Source organism: Pseudochaenichthys georgianus, chromosome 18 (assembly GCF_902827115.2).
Source record: "Pseudochaenichthys georgianus chromosome 18, fPseGeo1.2, whole genome shotgun sequence".
Classification (NCBI taxonomy): domain Eukaryota; kingdom Metazoa; phylum Chordata; class Actinopteri; order Perciformes; family Channichthyidae; genus Pseudochaenichthys; species Pseudochaenichthys georgianus.
Genome location: NC_047520.1, coordinates 9,751,442 through 9,765,019, shown reverse-complemented (window position 1 = coordinate 9,765,019; position 13,578 = coordinate 9,751,442). Strand labels below are relative to the sequence as shown.

The 13,578-nt window shown below is 40.1% G+C and overlaps 1 protein-coding gene across 1 annotated transcript in view; it reads right to left on the bottom strand.

The window, feature by feature from the left end:
• poln (polymerase (DNA directed) nu) overlaps positions 1 to 13,578 on the bottom strand; it is a 56,076-nt gene that overhangs the window by 13,791 nt on the left and 28,707 nt on the right. Inside the window, exons 18-21 of the mRNA XM_034106587.1 lie at positions 11,972 to 12,029; positions 9,235 to 9,312; positions 2,771 to 2,882; positions 555 to 637 (exon numbers count right to left, since the gene is read on the bottom strand). Coding sequence (XP_033962478.1) covers positions 555 to 637; positions 2,771 to 2,882; positions 9,235 to 9,312; positions 11,972 to 12,029 — 331 coding nt within the window. The remainder of the gene's footprint in view (positions 1 to 554; positions 638 to 2,770; positions 2,883 to 9,234; positions 9,313 to 11,971; positions 12,030 to 13,578) is intronic.

The window sequence follows — 13,578 nt, the reverse complement described above, 5'->3', positions numbered from 1 at the left end:
ATGATCCATCCCACATCCACTGCTTTCTGGAGTGTGCACGTGTGTGTGAAGCAGAAATGGGCCACATGGGTGTATTATACATTAATTTCTCTCGCTCCCTTTTTCTATTTTTATCTTCACTATCTTCCCCCATCCCTGTCCGCGCAGAGGAATCAGGAATGTAAGCCATCGCAAGAAAGAAATGCTGTCGCAGCAGATATCATTTTGAGGGAAGACAAGGCAAATCTGGCACGAAATAACATCCTTGTGATACTGTAATCTCCCCCCTCCTCCTCCTCCTCCTCTTCCAGTTGTCTCTAAATGATCTCCTCTGCTAATGCGTTTACCCTCTTCACACAATGAAGCCTTTTAGCGCTGAACCGGCCGCTTAATGACAATTAGAACCATTGTTTTGTCATTTTGCATTAATAGAGGTTAATTGTCAAGTTGATTGATATCTGTATGTGTGTAGATATTATTACCACCATACTGAGAGTATGCCTCTGTGTGTGTGTGTGTGTGTGTGTGTGTGTGTGTGTGTGTGTGTGTGTGTGTGTGTGTGTGTGTGTGCTCACCTGCCCCGTAAACAACAGAGTAGACGATGCGTTTGGCGTGTTCCCGATCCTCAGAAGTCACCTCACCCTCACTCACCCCCTTCCTGAGTGACAAAGATAAACACACGGAGATATAGTGTATGATTTATACTGCCAGGGTTTTGATATTGCTTAAGGGTAAACAAGATGGTGCAGAGATCTGTTCGATGTACCAACATCGGGTTCGAAACAGGCTCGGGACTATTTGCCGCATGTCATCCCCTCTGTCTCCCGGTTTCAACTCGGTCTATAAATTGATTATAACGATTTTCTGTCAGATTCTAACGATTTTTGGTCAGATTATTACACATTTTGTCCGATTATAACGATTTTTTGTAGACCCTTTAGCTATGCTTTCTGGAATGAAATAGGAATAGGAACGATGGTGGAAATACAATCAATACAAGCAGACTGAGTAGGCATGCCTACACTAATTTCTTCGGATGTTAATCCACTCTGAAAGAAGGTTTAAGTACAAGGCAGAAAAGTGACTGAGAGGGAGGAGAAAAGTACAACAGAAAGTGAAAAGAAAGCCTGTGAGATATGGAGGTTAAAAGGACATGAAGTAGAAGAAGACTAGAGGGACTTTAGAAAAGAACAGACAGTTATGTAATGTGACTTGTAGACTGCCGTCGTGCTGGGGTCAGACAGGGTGGGAGGACACTTCTGCACAGAGGCCTTTCTGGAGGGGAGCTGCCGCTGCCGATCAGTGTTCAGAGACATGAACTCTGAACAATTATAACTGCTGAGCTACGACACTCCAGCAATTCACAATGTATCGACATGTAGCCTCAGGATGAGACCTCCTAAACGTGAGGAAATTACACTTTCAATTCCTCTGTCTGTTAAATGACAGGTTACGGTAAAACACAGGTAACCTATGACCCCCAGTGGAGGACTCACAGGAAGGTATTTCCCTCCAAGGTGCTGCATCTGGTTGATGGGTATCAGTACTGGATTTCCACTGCCCCCTGCTGGAGAGGCATTACTGTAGAATGATATATTCTTAAACTGCCCACAGTTTTATTACATGCAAAAGTTTTAAATCACATGCCATAAAAGCTTGAATCAGTCGGACTAGTCTATGGTCTTTCAAGCTAAAAGATTTGAATTAGTCCTCTTTAAAAATATATGATATTTTACATGAAAGGTTTGCAAAAAAATGTCTGCACGTTTGGCTCTGAGCAACAGTTACATAAGACTACAAATAAAATAAACTGTAAGTATATGATTAAATAGTACAAAGATTTAAATGTACAATAATTCATTTTTTAAGGTTGAAATAACAGGCAACATGTTGCTTGAGTGAACATATTCTTAACCCTTCAAAATACAAATAGGTGAGCAACTATCTGCATCAAAGGAATTGGATAATGGGTTGGTTTTAGATGTTGCCACAGATATCAGTTTACCACGACTTGAAGGGGAATAAAGCCAAGTTGTTATAAAGACCCATCTAAAAAAAGAATCAAGAAAACAGTTTGGAATAGGCAGAACGTCTCTGGTTACTCTGATCATAAATACAATCTGTTGACATTGTTTAACCTGTGATCATTACTAAAGGGTTTCCAACCAGAGTAACAGACGAGCCAATGGCGTTACTCATGGCAGGGCAATCGGACAAGGTAAGGCGAGGATAAATGGAGTTTAGGAGGGAAAAAAAGAGTGAAATACAGTGATGGAAAAGGAGGGGGGATGGGAATGAGAGGGGAGAAAGGGGAAGGGAAGAGAGGGCAAGAAAAAAAAACTATAAGCACAAATGGTAGACTATAAAAGAGGGAAAGAGGAAGTCATCCTAACAGAGCAGTTTATTTGTTTAAAGGTGAAAGAGATTTAATGAGAGACACAATGCGAAGCCTCCGAAGAGCTGTTAATATGCACCCTATGTCCAGGTAATCTGTTTAACTGGACGCCCTCTGACCCACACTGGACGGAGATGGATGACAGAAGTAAAGGAAAAATAAGACAAGAAAAAAAAAATCAAAAGTGTGACAACATTGTGGACTGACCCTAGGGTGTCTTGGCCATGTAAAAGGGAGAGTGGATGATGCAATTGGCATGGTAGTCATGGCAACAAGGTTATTAGCGTTTGAAGGGAAGGAGTCGGGAGAAGGAGTGTGTGTGTGTGTGTGTGTGTGTGTGTGTGTGTGTGTGTGTGTGTGTGTGTGTGTGTGTGTGTGTGTGTGTGTGTGTCCTACCACTGAGCGGCCAGCATGTTGAAGACGTCGGCCTGCGGGTCGGTGAAAATGCGGAGCAGCTCGGGGTCGGAGGACAGGTGAGCCAGGAGGCGCAGCTCCACCTGGCAGAAGTCTGACACACAGAAAACACACACCTTTTTAATGACACTACCTGAATGTCACACCCTAAATAAGATAGACGTACAGACATTAGTTTTCCCATCTTGACATTTAGCTATTTGCAAGAAACACTGCATCTTCTATACCTAGTTTCCTGTGATCTCCTGTGAATGCCTCGCTGTGATCAGACGATAAACTCTGACTTTTTATTACTCGGCTTTTACATTTGCCATCATTTGAATGTAATATAAAAGTTAATATGCTGCATCCGTCTCGCAGTAAGCCTGTGCTGCTATTACACTAAGGCATGTAAAGCTGGGGTATTACTGAAGTCACGTTCCTTGAAAGCACATAACTGCTGGTGTTTAACTTTGATGTGACTCTTCACAGAGGCCTGAGGATTGTGTGGATGTTAAGGAAGCCTGGAGGAATACTTCTCTAAAAAGTGACACGTTTCTTTTCCCTTTTTACAAGAATTCCTACTCAGCCACATAACCAGGTCATTTTTAACGTTATGTAAAACGTAATGTTATAATAGGGGGATACTATTGCACTGCTTTCCACTTAGTCAGTTATTGGAGGGTTTCTTAAATTCTACATCTGGAATTTAAATGTTTATTATTATGCAGAATGGCTTTTATTCTTGCTTTCTGTCAAACCAAAATGGATGCATCTTTTATGGAAGAGATAAAACCATCCATTTAGACTTGGGAAAGGAACTGCATAACTGACACAATTTCAGCACTGTAAAGTCGGACAGACAGGAAAACAGTGCGTCTAAAGCGGCCTCTGAGACTGTACCGAAACTTGCCCGAGGCACTTACATAAGTCGAGAGATAACCAGAGGCTATAAAAGACTAACACTGACGGACAGGGAAGGAAAAAACATCTTCAAAATAAGCAAAAACAAACTCTGTCTGACCCAACTGCACATTATAAACACACACACACACACACACACACACACACACACACACACACACACACACACACACACACACACACACACACACACACACACACACACACACACACACACACACACACACACACACACACACACACACACACACACACACACACACACACACACACACACACACACACACACACACACACACACACACACACACACACACACACACATATAGGGACAGACAGAGAAGATGCACTCTTTCCAGATCTACACTGAAACATCCCTCAATATGTAATCACCCGCACACTTCACAGCACCATTCCATTACGGCCGTTTCACCCATCGCCTCTTCTGCTCGGCTGCTTCAAAATCAAATTAAATCGGGCCGAGCACGATGAAAAAACGACTCCAAATGGACCATGGGAAGAGAGAGGTTTTCTCCCAGTGAGGATGAAGCAACCGGCTGTAATAGGTGTCCAGTAAAGTGGGAAGAGAGAGAGAGTGATGAAGGATTGGAGCATTACTATAACTATTGTTACGTTCCTAATCAATGAGATGAATCTGGAGATGTAGCACAGATTTCAGGGTCTTATCATTCAGCAAAAGAGGGAAGGAAAGTCCTCGGCTTTCAGTTGAATGCAGGTTCAAATGAACATTATCTAGCGTTTAACCCAGGTCAGCCATAGAGTGCAGGGGAAAGAGATTTGGTTGTGATGAGGTGAGGAAGGGTGTTTCTAAAGATATCCTCCCATCAATGTTTCATGAGTCAGATCACATTTCCTCCAAGCATGGCCGGCGGCTGAAGAAACACACTGCTGACCAGGAAGTGTGTGAGAGAGAGAAAGATGGTTTTATGTGTGATAGAAATAGAAGACAGGAAGAAAGATAATGTGTGTGTAATAAAAAGAGAGTAGTGATATTAGATATATGCTGTGAGCGTGTTCTCCAAGGCCACCTTCGAGCGGTCTCCTTTTATTGATCCATGCAGGAATAGCTTCAACCTGCAGGCACTTCCGCTGCAGATTGACCCCTCAGGAGACACACTACAGATACATAATGTCAGTTATGAGAGTATGGGCTATTTTTACATCCACGTTTTCTTTCAGGATGGATGGGAGAAATCCTGTAGCACCTGTTTTGCTTTGTTAGTTAATTTGTATTTGCTCTGAGCCATAAATGTTGACATGTACCATAGCCCGACTTATATAACATGTTGTTTCTAAAAACATGGCAGAAGGGCTTTATTTTGTAATGGCTGTTGGAGTGATTCAAAGAGATATACAAAATTAACAAGCATTTTGAACATGGCTTTATCCAATGTTCACATTTCTGTTCTAGAAATTCGAGCCAATTAGCACATATTTAATAAGATGATACTTCAATTGAACTGTTAAACAAAACATTTTGGTCAATTTGTAATAGCAAAAAATATTGCCTTCATGGAAGTAATCATACGGGGAAGTTTCATCTACTAATTATTTTGTTCTCACTAATTACCTGCAGTGTCTCCCCTTAAACTGGAGCAGCCTTGTAAACATTTCTGCCTTTAAACTAAAAGGATACAGATACGAATATATACATTTAGGCTCAGTCAGAATAATTAGTATATTAACTATTAATTATCTTATTGCCCGCTTTTGCTGTCTATAATAAAAATGTTAATAATTAGAATTTGAACATCTGTAGCTCTTGCAACAAAATACCCAATATTAAATTAATCCCTTTGGGCTCTTGCAACTTTTGATAGACATTTGTAATCACTTTTATAAACAAAATGAGCAATAAATTATAGAAGCATCTATTTATCTGTAATGAAGCACTCGTTAGTTGCAGCCCTAAGAAGCCCAGAGCAGGGCCATGTATTACTGGAGAGCAGAGGTATTAAAAACAATAAACAAGCTGCTACTATCTCCCGCAGTCCGACAGCATACTAACACAGAGGGGACTAAGCCGTGCCCCATCCATTTTGAATGCCAGCGCCCTGAGCAGCCCTCAGTGACGCTCTGCAGAACAGCATCGAGTATGAAAGATATGCATGGAAGCTTAAGAGCTCAAACCTGCACACTGGGAATATCTAATGTTCCCTGTGGGTTGTGGTTGGTCTAGAGAGGCTTTCAGGGAGGAAGATTGACCAGCATTCAGCAGAGCGATGTAGGATTTAGCTTGAACTGTATTTTGGGACTTAGAGTTTAACAGGAGAATTGTATACCTTATACTTTAAAGATGAAACCCAGGAAGACAAGAGGTGGTTTTATGCTAGAAAAAAGCAGTTTGTCCCAATCTCAGGAGAGGTCATTTCTTTAAAGCTACCGTTAGAATGTGTTTTCATTGTAATATGTTGGAAATATAGCTTACTATGTGGGATAGACTCAATAAACCTCCTACTATGAATAGATTTGTAACTATGCTAGTATAAAAATAAATGTATATTTGTTAGCTAATCGTTTAAACCTACAATGACCATTTTTAAAACTACAAATTGAGCAAGCAACATGACATTGTTTGGCATTTAATGTCATACACTGCTAATATAAAGTATTATTTATAGCTGCTTTTAGTAATAAGTAAATTATATTATTGTAAAAATACCATAGGGTAGTCAAGTTTTCTTCTTGACTGTTTGAATTTTAGTTGATTATATTAGTGTGATAACATACTGATAATCCTAGTGTTGTGACGATCAGGATACATGTTGCTTTCTTTTTTAAACTTCTTTCTACATTTTGGCTGATTCATGCAGGGACAGAAGAACCTCTCCAAACTGACTGCCCTTATGACAACAAAGGGCATTATGTAACTGCTGCAAACATCATTGTTGGGTTACCTTCACATTTAGATAACGGGAGAATTCTGTTAGCATGTGTGTCTTTAAAATGCTAGGTGACATTTGCTAAGTGGCACTTGTACAATATAAACATATATAATTTGCTATTTTGGATGCTGCTCAGAACCACTGTATGTGTTTTCTCAAATGTATTCTTTTTTAATATGGACTAGGGATGGGAAACATAAAGTAACTGATTGACTGAAGTAACAGGCTGGATGAGGGAATTAGGACTGTCTTTGTTCTCATTTTGGCCAGCCTCTCGTTTCCCTCTCTCAGCTCAAGTCCCCACACACCAGCAGAATTCTCCCTAAAGGAAATAACTGAGTTGCAAATGCTTATTTAAACAAACAAACACAAATGAGGCACAGGCAGGTTGTGGGAGGAGAGGAAGGCTGTTCAATGTGCTGTAAGAATGGTTAGTTTTATATTTAGTGAAACAGATAGTCACACATGTTTCACTAAGTCATTATTTGGATTATTCTGAGGGTGGGATCGCATCCATGGAAGGTTTTAATCTAGAATGTTTAAAACTTTGCACAAAAATAAAAGTCGTACTTTTTAATAGATGTAGTGAATATGTTTTATATTTTTGTACGATATTGACAATATGTATAGCTGTTACTTAGTAAGTAAGTAAAGTTTATTTATAAAGCGCTTTTCACAAACAAAGTCACAAAGTGCTTGACAAAACAAAAAAAACATCATCATAGGAATCGTACAATGATAAATGACCACACAAGCCACGTGTTAAGAAGTCATAAAAGCACCAAAACACAATACAAACAAAATAAAAACATAGTATAAAATAGAATAAAATCAAGCACACCAAACGTCTGCTCTAACAGGAATGTCTTTAAATTAGTTTTAAAGGAGTCAACAGAGTCAGCGGACCGTAGGTGAGCGGGCAGAGCGTTCCATAGCTTAGGAGCCACGGCCTCGAACACTGCGGGTCTTAAGGTGAGTACGTGGGACAGACAGTAAATTGTGCATGTGTGACCTGAGTGGGTGGGCTGATGTATATGGATGAATTAGGTCAGCCACAGGAGTCTGACCGTGCAATGCTCTGTAGGTGAGAGTGAGGATTTTGAACTGGATCCTATAAGCTACAGGGAGCCAGTGAAGAGATCTGAGTATTGGGGTAATGTGGGACCGTTTGTTTCACCGGGTGAGAAGTCTAGCAGCTGCATTCTGGACTGCCTGCAGACGACCAAGAGCAGACATGCTGAGAGAGGAGAACAGTGCGTTGTAATAGTCAATGCGAGATGAAATAAACACATGTCTAATCATTTCTAGGTCGGCTGTTGCAACTACAGATCTCAGTTTACTAATGTTTGTTTAGCCTGAAATGCTAATTGTACATTCAATTATCGACTTCTTTACATTGTAAAACATTTATTTTATAAATTAGTTGTTCACTTTGAACTCTTTAAAGTTTGCATACAGCCAATGTATTAATCAATTATATCTGCATTTGACATGTTGACAGTTTCAGCAAATAACCCAATGTGCAATTTATTCTTGTTATTTCCAATTAATACCTGTTCATTCCCATGGGACACTTAAACCTTGAATATTTACATAATTGTGCAACCCTAGACACACACACACACACACACACACACTTTTGACATGCCTTTGAGTTTAACTCTTTCTAGGGGCACTGAAAAGTAATAGTTGAAAGACACAAACACACACACTCACACATAGCAGTTTGGGAAGGACATCGAAGGACACAGAGGGGGTGACTGTGCGAAGACTCCCAAGGTGGGGTTGTTTCCATGGCAACCTGGCCTAAGAGCATGTGTGTGCGTGTGTGCTCTCCTGCTGGTTATTGTGTGTGTTGGTGCCTCCATGCCATGTTTTGTGTATATGTGGGATCCTCGCTCTGATCCTGGTGCTGTCCTCCTGCTAACCCTGGTTTATCTGTGTTATATACACCCGGTGTTTCCCACAAAGCTCTTCCAGGCTGACAGTGTCCCAGCAGCTCTCCCCTCAGTTTGCACAGCATGAACTCGCTTTACACCCCGAAGTGACCTTGTGAGCGACTCAGCGTAAGTGGAGTTACAAACTTATAAGGCCAAACGGAGCAGAAGGAAATTGATGCGGATTTTGGGACAAAAACTGAGAATTCTGAGAGGCTTGTTAAATTAGTCTTATGTCAGACTCTCGTGTTGCTGTTACACGGGTGCTCACACACTTTTCCCACAAGGCTACAATGCTTTCTTATGTTTATTTGGTGGCTGGGTGAACGGTTATATGTGTGTGCAAAGGAATGCCTGACATGATCAATCAATAAATAAAATATAGGTATGAAAAAATGTAAGACTATGAATGTGACCTTTACTTGTTATTGAATGCCAAGTATCACAGACATCACTTCATTTACAAAGAAATGGTTTCAAATATGCATGACTGACAGTAGGAAGTAAAACAATATATAAGAAAATGCACAGTTAAAATAAAAACTAAAAATACTTCTTTCCCCAAAGCAGTCTATGTATTTCTGCTAACAGACATACAGTGATGTTCTGAGTGTCATTATCACAAGGGGTTACAGAAGCAAATCTCAGTGATGTATGAAAGATCTAAAACATTATGATTTTACATTACGTATTGTCCTACCTGCAGCAAGAAAGGTCCATCCTTCTTGAGGAATGAACATTGCCCGAGGATGAACAGTCACAATCTCCTCGTCCTTTCCTGTGGGGACCAAACACAGACCCCTGAGGAACTCCTCAGCACATCATCCCTCACTGCAAAGAGCAAGCTACTTAACATGTATAAACTGTTGCCTCTGTATGTTTCGTTTCTGGTCTATTTGATTACTTTAAAACGATAGTGATTCTTACTGTGATAATATCATTAAAATGAACACAAAAAACTGATTGGTATTACACATATTTAGTTATTAATAGCAACAACACAAAATAATCTACACACAATTCGCTTATCACAAATAGGTAATGGGGAATTAAGACTTTGTAATTGCTCTATCACTTTTCAAGACTAATCACTTTTCAAAATCATTCATCCCTTCTGCACTCAAACTTTTAAATTCTTGAAAGGCTTTTAACTTGATTATTTATTATTGGGATGCTATGAACTACTTATCGTGTAAATTGGAATGATCCAAATCTGTGCTCCCGGGTGTATCTGTGTGTTTTCTTCCTGTATGTTCCTGCCTGTGTACATGACATAAGCTGCTGCTCATAACCAATTGCCCCTTGCGGGATTAATAAAGTTGTTGATTGATTTATTGAATTCTGCTATGAGAACGGCTGGTTAGAGCCCTGACAGTATTTAAATGTAATCGACCTCTCATAAATACGCAGAGCATCTCATCATGTGGCATATGGACATCTTTCACAGCACATTTCTAGATTAATGTATAAACCAGATATACAACATAAACAGTAATTTACTTATAATCTTCTGTCTGTGTCTTTGTGTTTGACATAGAGCCACAGAAACACAGGCAGTGTGTGGCTAGGGACTTAGCAGAGCAATAATGGGAGCTAACACCGACATCTGTGACTTAATGAGGAGATAAGTTATGAAGCCACAACGCTCCATTTAGAGGCAAATCAGAATCCAATCAGGATCAGTCCACCAATAGATTCTTTGTTACGAAGAGATGGACTGTAGTGCTGACTATAGTGCAGGAGAAATGATGGGTAAGAATGAAGCAGCGCATCCCAGCATGAGGAAAATACAACTACAGCATGAGGTCCATACACACAAGCCCATACATGCGGACGCTGAAAATGGGACTTCACACACACATGAGCTCACTGTAATTCGAATGGAATTAGGGCCTCACCTGTCTCCTCAAGACACAAAGTGATAAGGGTATTGGTTGAGGGAAAGAAGGGATGATATAAGGGTTATAGCAGGGACAGAGAGTAGATGACAAGAAGCTTTGTGAATCTGAGTATGTGAGGAGCATAGGTGCTGATGTTAGCACCTCTGAATCACTCAGAGAGAAGAAGAAGCAAGGGACATAAATAGAGCATCAGTGGCAGTGACTGACAGCAGAATAACTGCTCACGACAACAGTATTGAAAGACGTTTTTAATATTTAAGCATCTTTAAATATAGAAAATGTGTTTGTGTCCTGTGTTTGGGACACACCAGGAATCCAGCAACAAGTAATGGTGGAGGCCTGCATGAAAAAGGTATTTTCAAAGTATGTACAAAAAGAGAATCTTGTACCAAATATACATTTCCTCAACCTTATTTTTATTCAGATCTATTCATAGTGTATTTCTTGCCATTTCCAAAGGATAGCTATCAAAAAGATGCACAACATACCTATAAACGCAATGGGAGTGGTAATGGGGGGAACATAGGAATGCTTCATGTCTCTGTGAGCTATCTGGACACAAAAGATAATACAAGAAAAAATGAATAGATGAATATAAAATGAAGGATGTTCCGTGACTTAAATATCAAGTTAGATATATTGCACCCATCTTTACGTTTATTACATTTGATAATGTGGTCAAGGCTGCCAAATTCTGTCATAAATTAAAATGTCATCATTATATAAATCGATGTTGAGCTATCAAGCAACCTAAAAAAACGAAGCGTCAGGCTGTTTTCTCAAAGTGTCTGTGTGGCATTTTTATTAAATGATGACTGTGTAAAAAGGGCATGGGGTGGTAATTAAAAGTTCATTCCAACGGAGAAGGGATAACAAGACGGGTGAAAACAATGAAATCTAAGATTGCTTAATTGATGCTTGTGTTCATATGGATAATGTTTCCCCAAAAACCTTCTGCTCATGAAAGTAAACTGAGATATTACACCGCAGATAAAAGATGGGCTTTGTATGCGATGTTGCGTATGTGATCAATTAAGAACAGCTGTTCATTTTCTCAGATGCTTCAACCGGCTCTGTTATAATTCTCGCAATGAATCTTGGGACTTTGTAATTTACCATCTTGCATAATTTTCTTTCCTCGTCAAACTGGCATACGATTATACCGAGGCAGGGATTTACGGTTGCATTTAAAAAAGAAACCTAGCTCGAGTGCCACTTTCACAGCTTTGCGTAATCAAATAATAGGGCTAAATCGGTCAAATGTAAAATATGTTATTACGTAAATTACTGTGCGAATTTCAATATAATCCTAAAATGAAACGGATGCAACGTACAGCATATCAAGTATATATTATAAGTCCAAGATAACACAGAGACACTTTTAGTGACTGGCCCTTTGCTGCTGCTGACTTTCATCCTCCTCATGAAGCCTCTTTACTGGCTCTCCCACACACACACGCACCTTGACATTTATCGCTGCCTTATTTTCTAGAAAGTGTGGGAGGTGTGTGTGTTAATGAGATCGGTGCACCTTACCTTCGATGTACTGCTTCTTGGTGAACTGAAGCGGCTGCTTTGGCAGGGCCTGGAAGTTCTAGTTTGGGAGAAAAAAGACAATTGTAAGTCACATTGTGTAGTTATAAACAGTTAAATTGTAATAGTGTGTCATCATGGTTCACATTGTAGTACGATGTGCACCGTTTTAATTATAATTTAATATAAATATTTGTATTCTACTTTTTTCATATTGAAAACATTCCACAATTTATATATTGCATCTTTTCCTTCATTGTGTTTTAAAAATTAGTTGTATTATCTTACAATCTCATTCTATGTGTCTAATCTAATGGAAACAATATTACTTCTATAATGTAGTTGAGGATGAGGCCACAGATTGTATACATAACAAATAATAATATTTCCTATTGTTCAAAATGGACTTTGTGCTAGGCAAGGCACTTTTAACTTTGGACCGTTTGCAGCTAGTTTTTACTGTTGTTCCAATGAAATATGTATTACCTTTGCACACTTATATTACCTAAACAGTATATTGCTGCTTTTCCACTTAGATGTGCTTCTTCAATCAAACAACAACAAAACAATGCAGTAAATGCGTGTTTAAATGAGCTGTAAAGGTTGAAACATGTTCCACGATTCATCTAGAACGTTGAACCTCTGGAGAATCCCCCCAATGTGCACCCAGCAGGAACCCTGTGGAGCATGTGTTGCCACTGGCTGCTTTTGTTGGCTCACATTAAGAAAAACAGAAAGCCATGCTGGGCCTGAAGCTAACACTACAGATCTTTCAAGTTTTCAGAGACATGTCTTAAAATAGTTACAGCCTGACGCTTGCTGGGCTCGCGGCCCACCCTCCATCGACCCACTGAGTAATCGGAGACGATATAGACACATAGAAAAGTACACGTGTGCAGTTTTTTTCAGCCTGAAGGAGGAAAAACAGGAAAGGTTATAAAGCATGTCAGTGTGTAATGAAGGCAAGAAAAAAAGAAAGATGGTTGAGACTCAGCAGTTTCATTTTAATCCTTGTTAATCCCTGTATATGCACCCTTCAGAAACACACACACACACACACACACACACACACACACACACACACACACACACACACACACACACACACACACACACACACACACACACACACACACACACACACACACACACACACACACACACACACACACACACACACACACACACACACACACACACACACACACACAAGGTTAGCATCAAGGACATTAAGGACACATAAATCAGTGCACAACATGGGAAAGGGGACAGGCAAAGATAAACACACACAACGATGGAAATAAGTGTTTCCCACCATGGTCAGAATTCAAATGATGTGGTTGGTTTGACCCTATGGTGTGTGTGTGTGTGTGTGTGTGTGTGTGTGTGTGTGTGTGTGTGTGTGTGTGTGTGTGTGTGTGTGTGTGTGTGTGTGTGTGTGTGTGTGTGACCCAGAGAGACAACAGTTCTCTGCTTTCACCACTCATTCATTATTCACTAGAGGGGGAGGGAGAGAGAGAGAGGGGACTGCAGTGGCTGGGTGTGGACATCCGAGACCACACACACACACACACACACACACACACACACACACACACACACACACACAC